Source organism: Bactrocera tryoni, chromosome 5, assembly GCF_016617805.1.
Source record: "Bactrocera tryoni isolate S06 chromosome 5, CSIRO_BtryS06_freeze2, whole genome shotgun sequence".
Classification (NCBI taxonomy): Eukaryota; Metazoa; Arthropoda; class Insecta; order Diptera; family Tephritidae; genus Bactrocera; species Bactrocera tryoni.
The window spans coordinates 14,900,509-14,926,601 of record NC_052503.1 but is presented as its reverse complement, the minus strand read 5'-3'; the positions used below and the strand labels follow the sequence as shown (position 1 = coordinate 14,926,601).

At 34.0% G+C, this 26,093-nt stretch overlaps 1 protein-coding gene across 1 annotated transcript; it reads right to left on the bottom strand.

The window, feature by feature from the left end:
* Window positions 1–10,127: 10,127 nt before the first annotated feature.
* LOC120777648 (RYamide receptor-like) lies at window positions 10,128–25,293 on the bottom strand. Its single transcript, XM_040109100.1, has 8 exons — window positions 25,125–25,293; window positions 17,584–17,814; window positions 17,284–17,486; window positions 15,946–16,094; window positions 15,277–15,398; window positions 14,353–14,579; window positions 13,369–13,560; window positions 10,128–10,867 (listed from the first exon to the last, which is right to left on the bottom strand). Exons 2-8 carry the CDS (start codon window positions 17,642–17,644, stop codon window positions 10,361–10,363), a joined length of 1,461 nt encoding a protein of 486 aa, XP_039965034.1. The 5' UTR covers window positions 17,645–17,814; window positions 25,125–25,293; the 3' UTR covers window positions 10,128–10,360.
* Window positions 25,294–26,093: the final 800 nt, after the last annotated feature.

The window sequence follows — 26,093 nt, the reverse complement described above, 5'->3', positions numbered from 1 at the left end:
TCATATAAATGGTCCAATAGCGCTAGCCATTGTTGATGGTCCTTCCGTTTTCAAGGTATTCCATAAAAACTATTTCCTCCGCATCCCAAAATACAGACACCATAACCTTGTCAACCGATTATTGCATTTTTTTATCCTCTGGAGTGGATTTATCGTGTGAAGTCCACTCAGATGATTGTCAATAGGACTTCGAAGTGAAATGAATGAGCCAGGCTCCGCCCGAATCATCAACTCGTCGTTATTTTTGGTCAAATGTGTGGCCTCAAAGGCACTATTTCTGCACAGCTGTGTATAGTATACTGCAATGTAAAATAAAAAGCAGAGGAAGAGGAAGACCTCCACTCCGTTGGAAGGGCCAAGTGGAGAAGGACCTGGCTTCGCTTGGAATATCCAATTGGCGCCACGTAGCGAAATGAAGAAACGACTGGCGCGCTGTTGTTAACTCGGCTATAATCGTGTAAGCGGTGTCTATGCCAATTAAGAAGAAGAAGAATGTAAAATAATCACATGAAATTGAAAATTTTGTTATAAAGTATATAACATTTTGTTTGTCCGTTTTTGGCTATTTTCGCACCATAATATTAAATTTCCAATATAATCTTTGCAGTCTCTAACATGCCGTTCTCAAGCGTTGGAGATCTCTGTGACGTGTTTGTGGCGAATTTTGCGAAAAGATCTTAGCCTACATCCTTAAAAAATCCAACTGACGCAATAATTGAAGCGCGTTACCACCCGAATCGTCGTATTTTCGTGAATTGGGCTGAACAACAACTTGAAAATGATCCGGATTTTCTTCGAAAAATCATCTTCAGCGCTGAGGTCTATTTCTGGCTGAATGGCTTCGTCAATGAGTAAGATATGTGTTATTGATCAGGCATATTTTATGTAAACTCCTAATAAATAACATTAAAAAAGTGTTTTCTTACATTTTACAAACATACTTTAATCAGAATCTACTTGGCGTATAGGTAGCTTATATTTGTAATATTAAGTAGAAAATTGTGTGATTATTAACCAAATAAAGCTAAGAGGAAGTCACATATTTATAGAATTAAACCAGTTATCTATGAAGCTATATGTTCTAAAGCCTACCGGCTGGTAGGCAATACAGTAGAACTCGTCTTTGCAACACAGATTAACAAACAACAATGCATAAATTATAAAATAAGACTTGTCATATTAATATATAGCAAATGTATTATGCCACTATTTTAGCCTAAGGCGAACACTGAACTACAACTGTTTAGTAAACTTGTGTACTTTCTTTAGAATTTCGCTCACATTAAGAATCTACATGGCGTATACGTAACTTTTTTAACAAGGTAAAATTAAATTCTATTTGTTCAAGAATAGTTGAAACTTATTGAAGTACATTTGGCAAAAATGCTTTTGCTTGCTTTAATCTACTAAAACGGTTGGGTATATTTCGCTTTTAAGTTTATTTTGAGTTTAAGAATGAAAGAAATTAAACGAATATGTATAAGTATATAGATAAGTGTGCATATAGTGCTTAAGTATTGAGTACAAAAAGACTTAAGTCTGGAGACATGAGGCTAATATTATAAAAAAATGCAAAGCTTGTCTTTACTTTACTTAAGAAAATAATTCCAAACTTTATGCTCTCAGACTTAAATGTAAAAATAGAAGTTGCGTGCAGCGTGGATCTGGGGCAACAAATAAGCTGTACAGCAATTTAAACTCGCACTAATTGAATGTGTCACTTGTGAGCAATTAAATGCGTTTCAGCATGTGTCAGCTGTTGGACTCACACAATTCTGTACGCCTTAACGGTTCTTAAGCTCGCTGGCAAAACAAACAAAATTTTATCAAATGTTGCCTACTGCTCTATAGCGATTTAAGCAATGAAATAAAACAAGACTAAGCTATTAAAAAGGAGCCACTTATTTGTAACACGGTGCTTATTATTAATTAAGAAACGCTTAAAAGACACACACAAGCATATATGTTAATTATTTTTATATGTTTTTAATGAGTGTGGCCACGTTGTTACGCAGGAAGCTAAAAGTATGTTGGTGCTCTTGAGCTATTTATTATGTACATAGGTGTAGGGTATTGTTGTGTAGGCCTACACATGGAAAAAATGGTGCCGTTATTGTAGAGCTTTTGAATTATTCACTTGATTATTGTGGATTAAATAAGTACAAGTTGCGTTCCAAAGTAAACAGGACTTTTTGAATCGTGAGGACATAAATGACGATCAACATGTGGTCAATCAAAATCCGTGAATACCGTAAGCTCCATCGAAACTGTGCGTGAATTCATCAAAAATCAGCCGAAATCATCATTGAAATTCATGGAAATGGAATTGAACATCTCCAAAAAAAAAAAACATCGATTTATCTCATTTTGACCGAATATTTGAATATATGAAAGGTGTGTTCACGGTTTGTTCAGCACAAATTGACTGACGACCAAAGAATCCAACATTCGATCGACGCTTGTGACTGACTATTTGACCAAAAATCACATTTTAACCATTAACCACTCCCCGTGTTCACCTGATATGTCACCATGCGACTTCTTCCTTTTCGGAAAAATACATTTGCCTATGAAAGGAAAGCGTTATGAAGACGTAGAGGCTATTCAAAAGGCATACTGGCGACCATACCGGCCAACGAGCTAAAACACTCGTTTGCCATGCTTTTGGACCGTGCAAAAAGCTGTATTGAAGCAGAGTGAGACTATTTTGAATAAAATAAATTGATTTTGCCAAAAAAAAAAACATTTGTTCTATTTTTTTTTAAGTCCTGTTTACTTTGGAATGCACCTTGTATTAGAAACATTGATAAAATTCATGCACTCTTGAAACATTCAATTGGTTCTTCGAAAGTTAAACGTATACTTATAGAGATGCTTCCCAAATTAGCTAAAAATCCTTCCCAGCTAATCCGCGAAAGTGCTGTCTTGTAGACCTTTCACGCAAATGTCCTTCGCATTGCTTTTTTTCAACGATAATTTCATTTCTAACCTCGCAGCACGGCTGAACCTGAATGCTGGCGACGTTAAAAGTTATTATTAGATTTTTCTCATTCCTCCGCATATTTATGGTTTATGTGCACATATGAGCAAGTAGGTGTATGTGTGCGCATTTTTTAAATATTAATTAAATGAAATGCACGAAGTTTTCATTTAAGGAATGTCCTGGTTGACATGTCTTTCGCATTCCTGCAAAGTTATTTTATGCGCTGACGCTGTGTGTGTGGGTAAGGGGCGGAATTTCGATTAAACTCCTAATTAAAACAAGCATTACTTATTTGTAGCAACACATTGGCACATAAATTACACCTGCTGTTTGTTTTTTATGAGGGAGTGATAAATGCTGCTTTGCATTTTGATGCCAAAAAAGTCGGTAGGTGGGTGTTATCTATGTATCTCTACCAATGCAAATGCAATATTTAACTAGAAGTGGATCTATTACATTTATAAATATTATGCAAGCGCTTGTAAATTTTTAATTTTGTGAAATTCATAAGAAACCATATTACATAATTACTATTTATTAAATTCTAATTGATAAATAAAATGAAAAGGTATTGACCTGAATCAGTATATTTGACCAGAGATATTCCTAGAACTCATTTATGATGATTTCAGGGAATTTTCACTGTTTAAAATGCTAATTAACAATTTACTATTAGTGATGTATTTCGCATATTTGTGGGCAAGTCATTTGACATTGGAGCATATATAATTATTATGCAAATGTGTGAGCTTCAATGTTTACTATGCCTAGAGAATAGTAATCAATATGCTAAATTTCGAAATTTGTTACAACGTAATTCACTGATTTGCTGCATATATGTTTTTAGACTCTCGCAACATATTTCAACGGAGACTTTAATAGTATATACGTATATAAAGGGTGATACATTTCGAGGTTCGCTACTGTTTTAAAGAATAAATCAAATAGAGATGGATATATATATATATATAGATATAAAGGGTGTTCCATTTCGAGGTTCATATTTTTTTTAAGAAAAAAGCACAGAAACTTTAAATTCAAAGAGGAATATTTATTATCATTCGAAAGAACATCCTTTGGCATTTATTTTTCGAAGATAATCACTTTCAAATGTTGGCCGCGGCTACGTGTCAGATAGTTCATCCTTTGAGACCAATTTTCGGTGACTCCTTCGAGCATTTCGACTGTGACCTGGCGAGTGGCAAGCATTTTTGTTTTGCTTATTCCTCATAGATTTTGAACTTTACATATCCCCACAGGAAAGAGTCTAACGTTGTGATATAACATAATCTTGGTGGCCAATCAACTGGCTCAAATCGTGAATCGTGTTCTCACAATAAGCCCATTGATTGATGCGATGTGTAGAAGTGGAGCCTCCTTGTTGAAACCAAATGTCGTCGAGATTACCAGCTTCAATTTCAGGCTTTAAATAGTCGGTTATTACGGCGCAATAAAGGTCGCAATTGAGGGTTACGTTCTCACGGTCATCATCAAGAAATATGAAGCGATGTTGCCAGTGACTCGCAAAGCACACCAAACTGTTGTTTTCTCTGAATGAAATGGCAGCTCTTGAATCTCCTCATGTTGCTCTTTGTCCCAAATGCGGTAATTTTGCTTGCGCTTAAATCCATTGATCCTTATTGTTGAACAAAATTTGGCACGAAAACGTCGGATCTTCTTGGAACTTTTCAATAATCTGATGCCGCTTTCGAAGGTTGAGCGGCTTAAATTCTTGCAAAAGCTGTGTTTTGTACGCTTCTCATTTTAAGATCTCGGCGTAAAATGCACCAAGTCGTTCCATACGTCAGGATATCTATTGGACTGCAGATTGCTTTTGGCCGAAAATGAATGTTACCGGTCTATAAATTCTACCAGTTCTCATATACTAATTAGAATATACTTGGTTATAATAATATACATACTTTTGCAGAATATATCAGCCAATGTGTGTAGCTTTAGACGCGTTTTTCTCAAAACTACTTTTTCAAAGTCCGTGATCACTGTAATTTCAAAACTACTAGATCGATTCATTTCAAACTTTGAACACATTTTTAACATATGAAATACCGCCCTCTAACGTTTATTAAATAATTTTTTTTTCATTAAGGGTGTTTTCCACCCACAAAATAGCGGAATTTTTAGTGGAAAATAAACGGTTTACACTTTAGATGGCCGCCAGAAGTTTTTGAATGCAAAAAAAAAATTATCAGAGAACGTTGGGGGGAAGATTTGATTATAGTTTAACTAATTTTTTTTATTTTTTATTTTCGGATAATTTTCAGCCGAGTTATGGTGAACACCGCAAAGTCTTTTTTTCTCAAGTCGTTATGGGAGAAGCTCTGTTACCGGCTTATGCTTCAATATTTCTACATGAAAAAATTAGCCTAGATTGTCAAAAATGTGTTCTATAATGTACGAAAGGTTCGAATAAAATTATTCAAACCAGATTTGAGAAATAAATTCACGAAAAAGTCCTTTTTTTTACCTTTAAGACCCTACTTCTCCCTTAATTTACTTATAAGTACAACAGATTTTCTTTAATAATTCTTCAACTTCTTCTTCCGCTATAGTAATAGTTTATTGCGATTTTTAATCCTTGACCAGTAAACGTCGAAGACCTTGCTTGCTCAAAAAGAACTGAGTCGATTTAGCAATGTCTGTTTGTATGCACGCGAAGTAGTCTCTCAGGTTTTGAGATATCGATCTGCTATTTTGCACAGAATCTTTTCTACGCAACGAGTCTCGCATTTGTTGCGGCCTGCCGATACTAGACCAATTTGGCACTTAGCTGACTGAACGAAATCTACAAGTAGATAAAGATATGTTTATACCCCATAATGTTGTATGAAATGTACCCGTGAAGAGTATTAGAGTTTTGACTCCGTAAAATTTAAAATTGCTTCTTATTTTCTATTGGTTGGGTTCTTTATTCTTTAGTTTAAATATTTGCATAAATACTTCATTAGTTATGAACTAGCACAGAGTGGGAGATTCTGCAGTGAAACTATTTTTTTTAAATTGCAAGCGTGCCCAATCTCATCCCCAAAGAACTTCACTAAATTTGGCCAGAAATGCCGCATTTGCACAGCGTGTATACAACCCAAAGGGCTGAATTGAGTTTCCGCATATTTTTAACTTAAGCTGTTTCGGGGAACCAATGTGACTGAATATCTTCTAAATATAAATAAAATTCTGCAGAAATGCAAAATTGTAACGAATGTGGAATAAGAAGGAGGAGCAAAACATTTTATTCAGCCCAAGTGTCAGTGAACTTTTTGAATTTAGCGCTGGCTGGGCTTTGAATATTTTATTGTTATTGATTTTCACTTACGAAGTAAGAGATGAAAGGCACGCAAAAGGGAAGTTTTATTCGCTGTGAGGGATAAGAAGGTCGTCACTGCAAAAACAAAAAGATTGGACCGAAACACAATAAAAATGAAATCAAAGCGCGAATAAATTGATAGTCAAATAATTTATCACGGAACACGTTGCGAGGAAAATGGCGACATTTATGATGAAAAATTTGTTGCCGTTATGCAATTTGGGTGTTCGTGTAAGTATATATATGTAAACAGCTGTCTGTAGATGAGACTTTGATTTAAGCAGTAATGTTGTTTAGGCATTTGATTATTCAACAAAGGAAGGCAACTCCATATATGTATATGTGGAGGTGAAAAGGGAACACAAAACAGATTTTTACTTTAAGTACCATCGTTTGTCAAAAGCTTTGGCGCATTGTGTGAACTGCCGCAATGAAAAAAATATTGGATAAGCATTCAAGTGAACTAGGCTATCCATCTCACTCCAGGAATCTTCAAGTCATATAAGGTGCGAAACGCACTAGAGGCTGAAAGTAGGAGACGTAAAGAGTAACTGCGGCAGTTCAGTGCAGCTTAAGTGTATCAATATTTCAAACATAAAATATTTTGCATATTATTTTACTAGTTTATAGTTTTATATGTATGCTTTTGAATTAGGTTGTCGGTTATTTTCCAAAGTTGTTTTTTCTTTTGCAAATATCCACTGCATTTTAGGATTTTACTGCAAAAGAAAGATCTAACGACAACAAAAAAAAAGATCTAACATAACAATAGAGTTCCTTATTTTTAATTTAAACCATGACGAAATCATTGCACTTTTCCTATATATTAAACTAAGATTTTTTTCATTTTTTGCAATACATTTTATTATTTACTCAAAACAACTTTTAAAAGTGATATTATATTAAAACAAGTTTCGCTCCATTAAAAATGTTTTTTTGTTGATTTTTTCATAAAGAAATCCGTTAAAAGTTATATTTAGTTAAATTTATGTACCAATTGTACTCTATACATATAGTACACCATGCCGTATGAGCAACACAGAATGGTTAAATGACTTGGGTGAATGCTTAATAGAGCTGTATAATTTTAAGTGCGTATAACTTTTAAATGAGTGGTTTTATGGAAACTACTATTTGAACCTTTCTTGTAGGACAGTGTATTCTGTATCACAATAGCATATCTCCAAGGTTGCAGATTTACTTTTGAAAAGCAAAATATCAAAAATTCCCACGTCATATACATTTGAAAAGCTACATGATTTTTGGACGGTTTATTCAGGGTAATGCAGGAGGCATTTGCAAAAAAATTTCAACTTCAGAAATAACGGCCCCCCTAGTGTAAACGCACACGCTTCTTTTAACACTTGAACCTTACTTGGTTATCAAAGGAGATATCAAAGGAACACTTCAACAAACAAAGTTGTGTTTATGACATGAAAAAGTGAGCTACAACACATTATTCCAGGCATATGTGGTTTTGTGTATTGAATAGCAATTGCATTTAAGTTTTTCTTATTTGTATGCAAATTAAATGGAAGTGGGATAGTGGAGCTATTTATCTTGCCTAAAACGCTGTTGAATAAGATATTAAACAATTTTTCCAAATAAATTGATGTGAGTTTAAGCAGAATTTATGCAAATACATAAACACAAATCACAGACACATTTTTACTTAGTAATTTTCAGTTGAAGGGATTTAGGAATTTGCATATATTTATACTTTTAACTAGTTTGAGATTCTAACACCATTGTTATTTTATGTTGCCATAATAAATGACCTTTTTTGTTTGATGAGCGATCCAAGTAGACGTAGTACTTGAAATCAAAGTACTCGTTTCAATTAAAAATGAATTTTGTGGTGAGAAATCTCTTGATGGCAGCAAAAATCCTTTCAAGTGTGTGTGAGTGGCAATAAATAATGTTAGATGGAATTTATTTTTACTAGTAGTTTCGAGAAAGTGAAGATGAAATAAACATTTTGAGGGCAAAAAAATTTAAGATTAAAAATTTTAATAAAACTTGGTAGATCAGCTCATATGATCATTCAACGGATGACTCGATGAGGTACTCAAATAAGAATTATCCTAATAAGTGCCGACTGCAAGCCAATAATTGTTGAATTCAGTATATAGATTTTCTAATCCTCTTATATGAAATACTAGCAAATCTATACTTCAGGTGGACTTTTTATCTTATACATTGGGATAAAAAACAGCCGGAAATTGTAATGAAAGTCCACGAGTAAATGATATTTCAAAGATATGTATTTTTCTAAGTTGGTATTACTGTCCTCAATTACTATGAAAGATATGAGTGCGTTATGTTTGTTTGCAGCAGTTGCTTGTGTCGATACGCCTCAGTAGTGCGTTGCGATTTTTACAATGGATAGAAATATTGAACAAATAATATTAAAGTCAAGGATATGGTGCTTGAAAATTGTCTGGCAAGTTTAAGAGAACTAGCAAGAGAGCTCGACAACACTTGCAAGTTCGTTCGAAGGCGTGAAGGCATTTATCGAGCTGTTATCCTTGCAAGTTGTAAGGTTACACCGCACTATAGCCCTTCTTTACTTGTTTTGAATACAATTTTTTTTTCATAAACACAAAATTAGTCTATAATATTATGCAAAAATATTCAATGTTCAGCTATCTCCAAGCTTAGTGCTTTCATATTTTATTCCCTAAAAATTTTCACACACTTTGTCACGGTATTGTTGTAAGTCACTTGAAAATGATTGCTCTTATAAGTTCCTTCTGTCTTTCGGCTGGATGTTTTGGTCTTTGAATAAACATGCTTAAATTTGATTTTCATTGCCATGTAAGGTTGTAATGGCTTAGTTTGTTTTAGTTTTTAATAAGGAAAGTTGACGCAAAAATAACTTTTGTTGAATTTCAACGATTTTGATAACTTTTCTCGACAATTTATTAAGGAATTAGTATTTCAAAAGTTACCGGCTAAACTTTCTAATTCAGAGTCAGGGAATCTATCAGTTGACAACGATAAGGACGTTAAGAACGAACCGAGCGTGAAATTCCAAAAAAATAATTTTTTTTTATACATCCACATATCAATTAGTTTATTTTTGAATGTGTTTAATCGAAATCGTATTTTTCGAATATAGTTGCAGTCTTTCTATATGACCTTCTCATGTTTCTGAATTAATAAAAAATCGAAGTTTAGCGTATTAAAAAGGGCAAAAATTTAGCTGAAATTTAAATTATTAAAAACGCCGATATTTGTAAATTTTTAATTTCTTTAGAGACTACTTTTGTATAGATTCCATCAACGGAGCAGACTGGAAGTCCTTTTTCGTTAGTGACGCTACAGATCGCGTGTAACTCGAAATATATTGAAATGTAAATAGTGTTAAAAAAAAACATTTGTATATACACATTTTTAATCTTAAATTTTAAAAATATTACTTTTTTATAGTTTTTTTCCTTTAATTGCCAAAAAAACCCCTTTTTTAGGCTGTCACGCTGGGTATAAAAAAATGTTATGAATATTGCTTTTTTCTCCATATAATTGGTCAATATTTAATTTAAAAATATATTTTTTCGAATTATTTATTCCCTCATTGGTTTGTCATTCATTATAAATTAGAAATATGCGTGGAGAAGTAATTTGGCGTTGGTTCCAAGCTGTAAGTTACTCATACGCAGCGGTGGCACAATTTTCAGTTTTTCCAAAAAACTATTTTCTCACATAAAAAATTTGTTGTTTTTCCATTTTCCAAAAAAATTTTTCTCACATTATACATTTGCCCTTCCCTTTCTATTACAAACTCTTTTTAAGTTTCTATAAAAAAATTTATTCCGATCACAGTTATATAATTATTATTTTACAAGTTGCTATCAATAAACGCAATAATACGTATAATACTAAATGCATGACCAAGCTCATAATTCCCACTCAATGGCTTAAAATCTTAATGTAAACACCCAAACACTTGGCCGGGAACATTTGCGCTCACACAACGCATGCACACTTACAAATAAATAATGCTTGACAGCACTAGCTTAGCGCTAGAGTGCTCAACGGCCACTTGTGCGGCACTATGTGCTGTTGCCCGCATTGTACGCATTATATGACAACGCTTCAAGCTCCATCAATGCGTTCAATTCGCCCACACATGTGTGCTCGCCGGCGATAACTTCAGTTTCTTGCAACTGCATGCTATTGACATTGCTGCTGGAAGTATTTATATTATAGTTGCTGTTGCTGTTATTGTTGTTATTACTTTCAATACCACTTGGGTTTCTTGAAGCGAGGTTAGTTAGTTCAAATGACATGGCATTTTCATTGCGACCGAATTCGTGTGAAAAGGCGTTGCTATTTGCTGTTGTTGCATGGGATTTTGCTGCCGATATGCTGCCACCATTGCCATTCACGCTTCCGTGCAAATTGGTGCGTATTCGCATGGATGAGTTGGGCACACTGCCGGAGCGTATGGAACTGACGCGTGTGTGCATGGACATTGTGCGCTCCGGCACATCGAGCAGCTTGTGTGGCTTGCAGAAGCATGTGGCAAAGCGCTTATTGAATTCACGCTTGAATTTTTCCTGTTAAATGTAAAGCATGCAAGAGTGTGTGTTATTAAAGGATGAAAAATATTACAATTTGATTTATCGATAATCGGAGGTTAGGTATTTTTTTTGTTATACACAAAGGGTTATTTTATTGAAATACAAAAGACAAGTCAATATTAACATAATATAGCAAAAATATGAATTTTGGGTGTATTGCTAATTTTTTATAATTCGGATGAGCATTAGATTTGTCTTTAACAGCGACTTGAGCATCACTCAAACTTAATTGTAGCGTTCAGTTACTTTTCGCAACCTGTTAACAGCCCTGTTACATTTCTGTGCAGTTAAGCAATGCTCTCTTCTATAAAGAGCATACATTCTGCTAACAAGATTCCGCTCCCGCATATGAGGCAAAACCACCAAGCGGGGACATAAAAGAAATATTTCTGGCCAGATTTTTATATATTAGACAACAGTTAGTGTTCAGCTTTGGAGAGCATACCTGTTGAATATCACACAGAAATTTGGAATCTCAAAAAATTTTTCATTTGAGTAGTGCCGTCAATACCTATAGAAAACGTGCATGCTGCTGGTGGTGAATGAGCGAATCATTTGAGAGCTTGTGTGAAGAGTGAACAAAATTTTGTACATCGGAATAGTACTGTCGAAGGATCTTGTTTGAAAGCAAAGCATAATTTAACTACAAAGCCGATGAGCTTGCAAGAAAGGGCACCCTTGTCGCGATTATATCGAATTGGGAACGCGTTGGGTCCCAATTGTCCTTTAGCGTTCTAGCACTCTACCTCGGCATTTAGTGAGAGCTTAGCGCACGCTGGTTCTTTTGAAGAACCACTGCTTTCAATAAGTTTAATCTTGCTATAATCGTAGAACATTTGCTTTAGAGGCGTGCATGCGGTAAGCTTGATAATTATGTTGGACGCTAACTGTCAAATTGTATCTAGAAAGGAAAGATGGAAACAGCTCCGCGCTTTTTCCTCCATTTCCGTATTTTGCAAAACTGAGGTCGAAATATAACATCTGGACATACACATCTTTTGCAAACCTGGTAAAACAGCCGCCCTAACAAATTTGTGGTAGGCTCAAAGCGATTTGTCTCTTTCTGAATGGATTTTCAATTAATACTTAGAACGATTTAGGTATTTCAATGGATGTTCTCTGTTGTCCAAGTGGGATCATTTATTGAATCGATCTGTTAACCTAACATAAGGTATAGTTAAAGTGCCGGTGTTATTGCTAACATAGGGTCTTGTTAAAAATTTGCATATACCTATTATTTTTCTTCAGAATTCACTTTGACATAAAAACTTCATAGTTTTTTTTTTAATTTCTTGGACTAACAATACTAATAAGAAGCTTTATTCACTCATTTTATAACCGAGCTAGAGTTTTTTATTACCTATCAACTAAGATAGGATGAAAAAGATAGCAAGTATACAAATTAATTATGATCAGGTATCTCTTAATGTGCTCGATGGATACTTTGAGAAATCGCGCAAGAATTGAATCTTACAAATTTTTATAGTTCTTTTTTTTGTAATATTCGGTAGTCAAAAAAAGTCTTTTCGTATTTGTTTATATTTATAATGAACTATAATGACCCAAATATGTACCATTTCGGTCGAACACTTTTTGCCATTTTTCCGCTAGAGACATTATTCCATCAGTGTAAAACTTCTGGTTTCTTGGTCGGAAAACTGCGACAAATCACTTTCACAGGCTTCTCTTGAAGCCAACTATACTCTATTAAGGGAGTTCTGCATTGACAGAAACAAATGATAGTCGCATGGCGTAAGGTCAAGGCTATATGGAGGATGCATCAAAACTTCCCAGCCAAGATCTCCCAGTTTTTGCCAAGTCATCAAAGATCTATGTGGTCTAAAGTTGTTCTCCATTATTTTCCCTCATTTTTGAACAGCTGTAGCTTTTTTTTAACTTACCCGAATTAATTTTTTTTTTTTGGTTAAATGAAGCTTAAAAAATCACCTTTCCAACAATATTTGTATGACACAATGTGATTGGTAGCACTGGAGATATGATCTACGACTGCGACGACATCTATTGACAAAATACGAAAATCCTTTTTGGACTACCCAATATTACTAATTTCTCAACAGGATCCTCAATCAAAGCATTTTGTGTTTACCAAATATTAAAACTGGCATCATTTCAACAAAATCATTAATAATTTTTGAAAGCAGATTGCTTGTTTTTCAGTCATAACTAATTTGCATCTCTCTGCTTATCATATATGTGACTAAACCGTGAATTTAATTTAGATTTCTACCGAATATTACGATTAATTTTGGTTAGGCTCTTTAAAGGGATATTTGATTTAATCAAGTTAATCATTGCATGTTATTCCTAAAAAAATCTCCAACACGAAATATGTAAGTGTTTTTTCTTATTTCATTTCATGTGAAATAACAAGAATCTCAAACTCAGGGACACACATGTTTATAACATACACATAGACACACGCAATTGAATAATTAATCTTAATTTACCATACTCACATTATAAATACCGTAAATGAACGGATTATAACAGCTGTTGCTCATCGCCAGCCAATCGCAGCAAAACCATATTATGTTGATGAAATGATATTCATTTATTTCGGGGAACGTCACATACAAAATATTATACAATTGCAGCGGCAGCCAGCACAGACCGAAGACGACTACAACAATTATAAGCATTTTTATGACCTGTCAGCAGACGAGCAAAACAAAAGAAATAAAGAAATACAGAAATTACATTTTAACTAGATTAAGCGTGAAAATAAATGATAAAGTGAAAAGAAAAACGAAACAAAAAAATTCAACAAGAAGACAAGTTAATAGGAGCTTTGATACCCTACACAGTTGCATTTCTAAAAGCTTAGAAAGGCATAAAGAGATCTTTAACTTTACTTTGATTGGTCAGTTTGTGTTGCAGCTATGTGCTATTGTACCATTGCCTTTGACAATAATCTAATTTCGTGAGTATAACTCTATAAAACAGTTTTTGATGCAAGGGCTTAATTTTGATTGGTCAGTTAGTAAGGTAGCTATATGCTATCGTAGTCTGGTATCGGCGGTTCCGACAAATGAGCGGTTTCTTGCGAAGAAAATAACGAGCGTGAAGTTTCAGATCGATATCCCAAAACCTGAGCGACTAGTTCGCTTATATAGACGAAGAAGCAGACAAACAGTCAAAAAGATTGTCGAACAAAAGTAAATGAACACCTGATAATTTATATCAATATTTCAAAGAGTCTCCAATGTTTCCTTCTGGGTGTTATAAATCGATTACACCCTATTCAGGGCATAAGTATATAACAATCGTAATATCGAAAACAAATAACAATATAAACACCCGTTACAGGTCTTAAGCTAGCGGAAATCCTTCAGCTTTTGAGCTCTACGCACGCAAACCCACACACGCACACATACCTTGCATACATACGCACTTAAGGAAATGAAATCTACACAAATGTGCGGATTTTTCCGCTGACTTACTTTCTTTTTATTTCGCAGAAGTGTTATGTCGCGCGTATCTTGAGCATTGCCAGGCGCTCGTGTGCCCCACAACTTCACCGCCATTTGTATGTAGACAAAACTGATGACGCAAAACGGCACAAAGTACTGCATGAACACCAACGTGTAACGATATGTTTGTAATTGCTTCTCGGTAAGGTTTTTATTCATGCAAAATGGTCGGGTAACATTGAAAATAATGCCGTTTTCTGAAAAAAAAACATACAACGAGGAGAAGGAAGTGAGTAATAATAAACATGTTGTTATACAGGGTGGTTCTTTTACGTGGTTTTTTTCTTGTAATTCATTAGTGTGACACCGCAAGCGCTTTGCCACTAGAAAGCCGAAAAAATGCTGCTTTAATTGCCGAAAGCTCTGCATTGAGTACTGTGTTGGCAAGATACAAATCTTTCGTGAGCGAGAACTGCCGGCAGGGACTTATGCAATCCGAGATTCCACTAGCATCACGCTTAATAAAACTTGCTAATATGAAAGTTTGGCTGTTAAGTTTGATAATCAGACGCTGCAGTGTTATGAAATAGCAGCGAGCAGTGTTGGCGGGATATTTTAAGCAAAGCAGCCATTAACGATAGATACCCTCAAGCGGAATGGCGAGCAAGCCATTTGCGTGATGACAGAGTGTCAAAGCTATTACCTAGTTTTTAACAAAATGTGCTAGTATGATATGCTATCACTAAACCGACTGAGGCTGTTACTTCAATGAGATCGTTGCCTAAACTAAGCTTAATGGCTGCGCTTCATATTATTTCTGCTTTTAACATGTACATACATCTTTGTATTGTCGTATTTAAAATTGAGTATTTTTATAATTCCTTAAAAATATATCACTACATAGCCAACCCTGTATAAGTAGGTAAATAAAATGCATTATAAACACGTGCTTACCTCTGTAGCGCTCATGCTCCACTTCAACGCGAAATGCTATGGCACAGGGTGTGGCGAATAGAAATGCCGCCAGCCAAATGCCGATGAGTATTAACTTGGACACCCATTTTGTAGGTCGAGCCCTAAGGAATAATAAAATACAAATAAATATTTATTATTCAATATAACAAAAGCATGCTGTGATATTATTACTCGTAATATAAGCAATAAATAAACGCGATATTTCCATGAGCCATAAATTATGGATATATCGTTTTTCAGTAGAAGATATTTGGTATTTAATTGCTTTCTGTGAGCTTTGAATTATTGCAAGAAACGCAAATTTATTTGCACAATTTTGCTAACTTTTTGCGGCCAAGGAATTTAATTATGTTTTCAAGCTTAGTCACGTTATCTGAATTTTTGTGGAACAGTAACGTTTAAACAATGAGGGATATGAAGACGGCAGAAATTAATGGTAATCGTAATTTTGATAAATTTAAGTATTTAAGCCAGTATACTTCACCTTAAATTTCAAACATCAAATTTAGATAGTTGATTTAGGACTTTGATTGCGAACATAATTTCCATATTTCTCATAATTAACCTTAACATAACATGCTTTTTTTGCTACCGCTGAGCGACCTTATACTTACCCAAATATGACGGCTGAACTTATTTAAAACTCACCTCAGCGGATTTATAATGGCTCGATGCCTGTCGATTGCGATTGCAGTGAGTGTGAAAACGGACACGTTAACGGTTAACGCCTGTATAAAAGGGCAAAAGCCACACATAAACCACGGCAGATTCCAGCGTTGTAATAAAGCGGCTTGAAACTGAAAAAGTATAACAACATCAAGTTAAATAAGACAAATTTAAGTTAATTAAATTAAATTAAGTTAAATTAAAATAAATTAGTTAAGTAAAGTTAAATTAAATTGAAATAATATTATATATAATTGGGCTAAGTTAAGTCAAGTTCAGTTACGTCACGTTAAGTTAACTTAAAATCGCCAATAAAAAAGTTTTGAGCTACTCATAAAAGCTTTGTTCTGAAATGAACTAGTTACGAACTAGTTATTAGTTCATAATTAACTGGACCAACCATTTTTTTTTTTAAATATTTTAAATTTTACTAAATTAATAATATACCGCTCAAGAAAATGGTGAAATAAGTATATTTCTTTTCTTAAAATTTCAAACTAATATTAATATTAAATGGAATCAGGCTAAGTTAGGTCAATTTAAGTTACGTCACGTTAAGTCAAATTAAGGTAATCGAAGTTAAATTAAAATAAAATACGCGAAAATAAATTAAACTAAACTAAAACAAATTAAAATAAAATAAAATAAAATAAAATAAAATAAAATAAAATAAAATAAAAAATAAAATAAAATAAAATAAATAAAATAAAAAAGAAAATAAAATAAAATAAAATAAAATAAAAAAATAAAATAAAATAAAGTAAAATAAACAAAAATTAAATAAACTAAATTATATTAATAACTAAATTAAACCAAATCAATTAAGTTAAATAAATTAAATTAAATAAATAAAATAAAATAAAATAAAATTAAATGAAATAAAATAAAATAAAATAAAATAATAAATAAAAATAAAATAAAATAAAATAAAATAAAATAAAATAAAATAAAATAAAATAAAAAAATAAAATAAAATAAAATGAAATGAAATGAAATAAAATAAAATTAAATTAAATAAAACAAATTAAATTAAAATAATTTAAAATCAAAACACCAATTCTCCTTAAAAGAACTTGATTTTGATCGATCAGCTTGTATTGGAGCTATGTACATATGTATATGCTATAGTGACTCGATTTGAATAATTTCTTCGGAGATTTCACCATTGCTTTAGACAATACTAAATTTATGAATATATCTTGACAGATTACGTCAGTCTCAATACATATGTTTACATGAGGTACTATGATCAATTATTAACAGTCAAAGTAACATTAATTGCATTAATCGCATTTTAACATTCGAACAAAAGTCTTTTACCTGAAATGGTATGCAAAATAAACCGATGACCACATCCGCAAAAGCCAAATTGGCTATATACATGTTTGTAACGGTGCGCATTTGACGTGTCGTCACCACAACCCAAATAACCAGTGAGTTGCCGATAACTGCCAGAATACTTATAGTGCCATAGAAAATGGACAGTAACACCACGATGCCAGTGGGTGCCGAATACAGTCGCTCTGCGAGGGAATTCATACATGAGAGATTTTAAAATTGGTTGGTTTACCTTTTACATATACTTTTTTTTGACTTCATTTTAACAACAATTGGCCTTACCAAATTCTGCTTCCTCGAGCACTTCGTCGACTGGCACTTGAACCACTGGGAATTCATCCATGTTGAGTGCAGCTTAATGCCGCTGAGCTCTGCACCAATACTAGACGTGTTATGTCCTTATGTTTATTTAACAGAATTAACGGTTGTCGCATACACACACTTGATTATGTATAAAATACATACGTACATTTGTGATTTTATATTTTTGCAGTGATAGTATTTGATAAATTGCTGCACAGTTGGAGACAATGAAGTATTTTCAACAAACTTTGTTATAATTTGGAAAGTATGTTTCATGACATATTTTAAATTCGTAAATATGGAATGCAGAAAAATGTACAGGTAAATTCCAAGTGACATTCTTATATAAATATTTAATATTTACCAGCCATTGTCTAATATTCTCATAATTTGAATTGCTTACAATAAGCGAAAATTCTCAATAAAATTACATTTATATGCAAGTTTTTATTCTAAGATTATGTTCTGAGAAATTGTAAGTAATTTTTTGTATTTTCTCAACATGAGTAATAATAGCAATCTGCTGTACTAGACCAGAAAGGGATCTTGACAAATAGCTGTTTGGTTGGGTTAGCGGCAGCACATGGGTCAATCAGGCCCAGACCTATGAAATATTTGTTATGACGAAATACTAACACTTGAAATGCGAGATGAATCTTATTCGATTGGCTATGCAGACGACAGCGCAGCAATAATTATACTCCGAGCCACGGAAGAATGCCGAAGAAAGCGGAATCAGGTCTTGTTGCAAACGCAAACATGATTTGACTCTCACAATCTTACGCACGAAACGGAAAAAACAGAGCTACTACTGCTAACAAACAATAACATTCTTCTAGAAGTAAGTTTGCAAAGGATTTCGGATCTTTAATCGTTGTGAAAACGTCGAGTAGAGGTCGCAAAAGAGACGTACGACAAATGAGAACAAAATTCTACATTCAGCAAACGAATTATTACTAGTGACGAGATGCAGGTTTAAGAATAGGAAGTCGAAACTATTCAACAATCAAGCGAATGGCGATTCAAAAATTAGTCGAAAAAGCAAAAATGAGTCCAAAAAGCAAAAAACCAAAAATGAGTCAAAAAGCCAAAACTCGCTGAAGGCACTGAAGGCCAACTCAACCGAACCCTGAGGCTTATAACAAGTGAGGTGAGAAAAATTAGATTAATCGTTGGCATTTTCAGGGATCTATTTGTAGGCGATAATAAATATTTGTATTAAAATACATAAAAAGTATTTTTTTGTTAGTCGGAGTAAAATTTGATCTAATTTCATAATATAATAATATGCTTCAATAATCATTTCTTGTATATTCATCGAAAAACTCACACTTCCGTCATTACATTAAATTGCTAAAATATCAAATATTCAGTTGTGACCGCATTTATATCTTTCTCACTTATTTAAAACGTTTTTCTTTGTTACCAAACATTCCAACCTTGCATGGAAATTTCTTTAACAACAAATCGAAATAAGCAAATACCACAAACAAATATTTATTTAATTTTTAAGTCTGTTGACTTTCGGTTTATTTATTAATTAGACTGTACTTGGCGAACCAGCTTGGCCAGCAGCCTTTAGAATTACACCAATACATACACATACACGCAGGTATAAATACAAGTAAACAAATTGGAAGGTTAGTGAATCTTAAGCAAATATAATTCACACATTTGTTTTTGTAGAAAAAATTAAACAAATAAAACCGCTGCAGCATTTCTATTTAACCGCAAGCGTGTTCTGTCAATAAGATGGAACGGATTTGTGCACATTGGAGGAAGCCAAGTGGTGTTCAAATACAAATACAATCAAAAGGGCCGCTACGGAAATGAACTGACTTTAAAAGAAATTTATCTCCGTAGAGAGAATAACTGTAGATATGCACGCGTGTGTATGTATGTGCAGATTTTCAATACATTTCACGTTACAGGGTTCTTAAAGGTCAAGTTCTGCTGTATTTTATGTGCCAGCTTTATTACAAGCACACATACACTCTAACTTTTGTGTGCTTCTAGAAAATCGATATTTCGTTGTTAACAGTTGTGTGAGTAAGTACTTTAATGGAATGGAACTATTAAATTACGCTTTGTCATTAGAAATTTCGTGTTATTTCGTGAAAAGATGCGCCAAAGCTAATTTCGTTCCAGGAATTTCGAAGAAGCATTCACTTTCTAAGGCAAAGTCAAATGTTGTCGTATTTTTGAACATGAAAGTCTTAGAGCTAGATTTTTACAAAACTTATTAGCTATTTAGTGGATGGTTCATGTAAATATTAGGTTGTCAAATATCTCCCTTCCGCTTTTTTGCTCTTTATTCAATGCTTTATAAAAAGTGTCACAGTGATCGGATTTAGTTCAAATATGCGCCGTTTCGTTCGATAATCTGTTTCCATCTAGCCGGCAATTTCATAATACCCCCCTCGTAGAAGCCCCCCTCCTTATTTGCGAAAAACTCGGACAGCCACATTTCACAAGCCTCTTTTGAGTTCAACTTTACACCAACAAGGGCGTACGCCATGCACAGGAACAGGTGGTAATCACTTGGCGCTATCCCATCCGAGCTCCCGTAGCTTCTGAGGAGTCATCAACGTAGTGTGTAGTCTGGCGTTGTCCTGGTGGAACGCCTCACCTTCCCTGTTGGACAATTCTGGACGCTTCTGGTCGATCGCCTGCTTCAAGCGGTCCAGTTGTTCGCAGTAGATGGTAGAATTAAGCGTCTGGTCTTATGGGAGCAGTTCATAGTAGATGATTTTCTTCCAGTACCACCAAACACACAGCAAAACCTTCCTGGCCGTCATTCCCCGCTTAGCCACTGTTTGAGACGATTCAACCATGAGCGTTTTCGCTTGATATTGTCGTATGTGATCCATTTTTCGCTTTCGGTCACCATCTGCTTCAAAAATGGGTCGAGTTCGTTCCGTTTCAGCAGCATATCGCAGGCGTCGATTCGGTCCAGAAGGTTTTTTTGTGCCAAATTATGCGGCACCCAAACATCAAGCTTTTTTTGTGTATCAGAAAACTTTCTGTAGATGGTTTAAAATGGTTTGGTGACTAACTCCCATCTTCTGGAAGATGTCGCGAGATGCCACATGTCGGCCTAACTCGATGTTTTCCACGATTTGATCGGTATTCGTCGTCAAAAGTCTTCCGCCGGCTGGCTTATCCATGGTGTCATTTTCACCCGCTCTGAATCGTCGAAACCCTTTCTCCGCAGTTCGAAGTGATATAGTACAATCCCCCAAAATACCATTAATCTCACGTTTCTCTAACGGATTTGGCTTTAACGAAGGACAGCTTTAAAATAGCGCGAATTTCGGCGTTATTGAACTCCATGTTTACACGTCTATAACTGTTGAACGCAATATCCCAACTAATCATAATATCAGCATAGCGTCGTTTTATAGGTTGTATCAAGACCTTTCGAAGATGTATAGTATTGCCATATACGAGCTCTGTAGCTTTACACATAGCCGTGAAATTCAAAAGACAAAAAGGCATAAGGGAGATATTTGACAACCTAATATTTTTTTTTCGATTCGGTTGGTGCGCGCAGTTTAAATGGTCACAGTCCGACGTAAATTTGATCAGCTGGTATAGGTTTCTGCTAATTTGAAAAATTCACGCCTTTAGTGTCACCAGCAACATTTACAAAATTTCAAACACGTTCTTCCTTGAATTGTGAATAAAATTCAGCAGAGTACAGTACTCTTAATGGAAATCTATCAACAAAATATGAGTTGAACTTTCGCTGAAATTAAATATCAAACATTTTTTTTAAATGTATTCCGAAAGTTCTTTAAATGAAACATGACAAATTATGAATTATTTAATATTATTTTAGTGTATGCTACAGCTTGCTTTATAATGCAAGGGAATGACACAGAGATGCTAGTAGCAAGTAACCGACGCTGGGCGCATATTTTTCCTACTCAACGATGCATTAATACAAGCACGACAATATTTTCGCATAAAATTATGCATATACAATTATAAATACAATAATAATTATAATTCTGTGCTCTCGTTGTTATTTTTGCTGTTTATATTTACGGCTATCGGATTCTGATAACACGCTAATTGACGCGACTTTTACAAATACAATACATACATACATATGTACATATATTAATGTGTATGCGAAATTTTATCAGACTGTTTGTGAAAGCAATTAGCGCTAAATTCAATTGATACGAAAAATGTGCGCTTAGCAAAAATGTTTTCAATTTAGATCTGCGTTCTACATTTAATAAAAAAATATTTCCGCATTTAATACAAATTATTTAAATTAAATTGCCATGCATTTAGCTTTTACTCACATAGGAAGCAGAAAAGAAATTATTGTCTGTGTAGTTATTTGTTAGAGCTTCATTAACTGAAAACTTTTTGGCGTAAACTTTGTATATAACAAATTTCATTTAAACTTTTCATCTAAATTTTTTTTAATATTTAAATTTCCGCTAAAAAATACAATTTCAGCGCTGTGCACAGCAAATACGCGAAATCGTGCGTAAAACGACAGAAAAGCGGGAAAGAACTTGAATGCAGACAAAACTTGAATGCATAAAAGCGAAAAGTTTGAGTATTTTATACGCCAAAATTTTTATCAAAAAGTACATGTAAACATGGTAAACTCTCCTTTTCTAGACGATTTAAACTTTCATTGAAAATAATGCACAGAAGCACGGGAATAAAATTGTTATGAAAAGAGAAAATACAGTTGTATGAAAGATCTCTTGGTAACTGTTGCTTTCACTCAACTTTTCGCTTTGGTAGATATGCCACTGGATCGAATTCGACACGGATTGGCCGCTATTTTTAGATTGGTGCAACCATTTTTATGTTTGCATGAATTTTGTTCTATATAGATTAAGAAGTATGTATTGGGTAGTCGAAAAAGTTTTTTCGTATTTTGTACACAGATGTCGTTGCAGTCGTATATCGCCAGTGCTATCAATCTCATTGAATATAGTGTTGAAAAGGTGAGCTATATTCGCTATATTTTGAAATTTTTGTATAAGAAAGGGTAAAATGCCACGCAAGCCACCAATGAAATTTGTGAAGTTTACGGAGACGATGCAGTATCAGTTCGTTTAACACAACAACAGTTCGCTTGCTTTCGTTTTGGAAATTTCGATTTACACTGATGAAAGTTTTACACTATGGGAAAAATGTCTCCAACGGAAAAATAGCAAAAAGTGGTCGACCAAAATGGTACATATTTGTTTATTTATTTATTTTTATACATATAAAATAAGTTGAAGTTTGTTTAGAGATACGAAGAGTCTTTTTCGACTACCCCATATTTGGCAGTTGATTGCTTATATGGTGAGAAGTTTATTTGGCATTTTTTACCAAAAAAAAAAATGAACAGCGAGTTTGGATATTTAGGTTTCCAATCGTGATTCCATTGGAAACCTAAATATCCAGACTCGCTGTTCAATTTTTTGCCAAGAAAAAAGTGTTGACATTTTTTTAAAATTAGATGTACTATATTACGACTCAAACATTCATTGGAGTTTATGGATTCATTGACAACTTGCCTCAACCGGACATCTATCCACTTCTGTTAATGACAACTAAATCGAAAGATCTCAGACACTCCGAGCTATGGGTAACTAAAATTTCTGACTTTTCAACTTAAATTTCGCAGAAAAACCGAACAGTCGAAATAGTTTTTCTAAAGGTTGGTACGACCGTCTGTGCCAAATGCCATATCCATACAAGAAAAACCGTTAACGCTGCACCGAAGCTTATATACCCTTCACAGGTGCATTTCTTTTAGTAGCTATATGTTCAGTTTGTATGGAAGCTATATGCTATAGGGAGCCGATCTGAACAATTTTTTTCGGAGATTATATTATTACCTTAAGCAGTAATCCGTGTCAAACTTCGTGAAGAAAGTCAAATACGAAAGTTTTCCATACCAGTACTAGATTCCGATCGTTCAGTTTGTATTGTAGCTATATGATATAGTTAGCCAATCTGAACAATTTTTTCGCATATTACATTACTATCTTAGAATATAACCTGTGCAAACTTTTGTGAAGATACATTGACAAATGTGAAAGTTTTCCATACAAGAACTTGATTCCGATCGCTCGGTTTGTATGGCAGCTATATGTTATAGTAGTCTGATATCGGCAGTTCCGACAAATAAGCGACTTCTTGAAGAGGAAATGACGTTTGCAAAATTTCAAAACGATATCTTAAAACCTGAGGGACTAGTTCGTATATATACAGACAGACGGATAGTCCGGGTTATATTTAATCTGATTTGGTATGCTGTTTTACGGAGAGTCAAGCTCATAATTAAAACGGCTGTACTAATGTCTACCGCAATTACACATATGTATATCCTGGTAAATGGCATTTCGCCTACTACTCGTCATTCTATTATAATTTGTAATACTCAGAAAATATTGCACGAACTTTGTGCTTAACTTCTGTCAAACGTATTAGTTTGCACTTTTCTCACTATAACTGCAAGTTCTGCCCTCAAGTGCCATTTTTCATTGTAAGCAGTAATAAAATGAAGTATACAAACGCCTACAGAGCTTTGTTTTGTTCCTGAAGCCACTAAGTTGTAGCAGGAATAGAAGTAGTACATGTGTTTCTGGGAATCCTTGGCTATAATGTGCTTTCACGACAAAATACTAATGCCACTTCCTGGCAGAAGCTTCTCGGGTTAGAAAGCACATTAATGTCGGTGGTATTAAAAATTTTCTGCTTAAATAGAGTTTCATCTAAATTAAGTTTTGATGGGAGAATTGGTATTAATCATTAATGCATGGCACCACGCATAAAATAAATATGAGCAGGTGCTATGCGGAAGTAAGCGTTGGTGTCATATTCGCTCGAATAACATATTTGGTCGAAAATAGCGAGAGTTCTCTGTATAGCGGGGGGTTTCAAGGAAAGTTTTTAGAAACTCTTTGGCTTTAGAGTTTTTGTTTTTGTAGTACTAATAACAGCTGTGTGTTTACGTAGTCGCAAATATGTAAATATCAGATTTCACATAAATTTTTATTAAAAATTTATTTTTGTTTTAACTGTTATATGACAACGCTTTACTATTTCGTATTATTGTAGTTATTACTTTTATTATATAATCAGTTAGCACTGCTGTTATAATAATTATCGCAAATTTTATTATTTTGATTACTATTACCACGTACTCGTAACAAAGTTATTATTTTATTATAATTATTATTATGATTACATTCAAATCACCAAAATTTGAGACCAAAATTTTAAGCATATGCATTTAGCCATTATTTTAACTCACAAATAACATGAAATAGTTCACAAACTAGCCAATTATCGCACACAAGCACACATTTCCTTGAAATCAACCGATAATTATGCAAATGGAGCAAAAACAAACTTTATGCTATGGAAATTAAACCAGTGCAACTGTTATTATTAATTAAAATTCTCGGTTGAAAACGTCAACCAAAAGTTTCACAATAAATGGTTTCCTCTTTATTATGCCCCTTGCAGCAGATTCATTAGTTATTTACATGCTGTAACGTCACTCATACGCCATGTCATACGTTGAAACGCGCTTGGTTACCGCCTCTCTACAACACGCTTGCACTACAGTTTTTCCTCGCCTGTCGTTTGGCTTATAGTTTGTTTTTTCGAGGTGTAAAAATTTGCCACAACAGCTTCTCTTGAAGCCCGCTCAACGTGAAAGCGCCTTAACGACTAACATATCTGTGCAGCGAGCGCTTTGGCTCAACGCTGCCGGTGTTCGGGTAGCTGCTGCTATAGTCGCTGGCGCTAATACGATAAGCGTATTAGCAATGGACAAATTTGCCAACGTCAACTGCTGAAATTTGCTGTAAAATCGTTGGCCAGATGTTTTAGCACATGTGCGCACTTGACTTTCAGCGGCGGATTTCGCGTCTCTTGCTTTGCATGTGTGTGTGTGCGTGTGCGCGTACAAATATTGAAATTCGCATGGAGCGCAATTGTATTAAAAAATCTTCATTTTCACAACTTTAATAGCAATTTCAAAATGTTAAACATAATTTTTTGTTCTTTTTTTTGATTTATTTTTAAAATGTGCGCCGACTTTATGCGTTCGCTGTCCTCGTTCGCGTGCTAATTTATGATCGACAGCGACTTTTAATACATTTAATATTGGTTGTTTTAATTTAAGCAGTGAGATGATCGTGTATTCTAACAGCAGAAATGTAATGACTTAATAAAAAGTATTCGAATTTACAATTTATTTTGATTTTTCGTGCTTTTTTACTTAATTTTTTCGGTTGAGTTATTCCTAGGCATGAATTTCCACGAACTGCTTTTATAAGTGCTTTGATATTTTAATGCTTTGATATTTTACTTAAATAATTTGTATCTTGCTTCAACAATATTTCAACAAACTTGACTTGATCAAAAAATGTAAGACAGCAATGAGATAAGAGGCAAATGCAGATGGAAAATTAGTATTATACTTACTGAATCAAATAGTGGTTCCATAT

Coding starts and splice junctions, on each gene's coding strand:
- LOC120777648 (XM_040109100.1), bottom strand. CDS start 17,644: ATGGATGAATTCCCAGTGGTTCAAGTGCCAGTCGACGAAGTGCTCGAG. Junction 17,487..17,583: donor GCTCGAGGAAGCAGAATTTG/GTAAGGCCAATT, acceptor ATTCCCTCGCAG/AGCGACTGTATTCGGCACCC. Junction 14,580..15,276: donor GGAGCATGAGCGCTACAGAG/GTAAGCACGTGT, acceptor TTTTTTTTTCAG/AAAACGGCATTATTTTCAAT.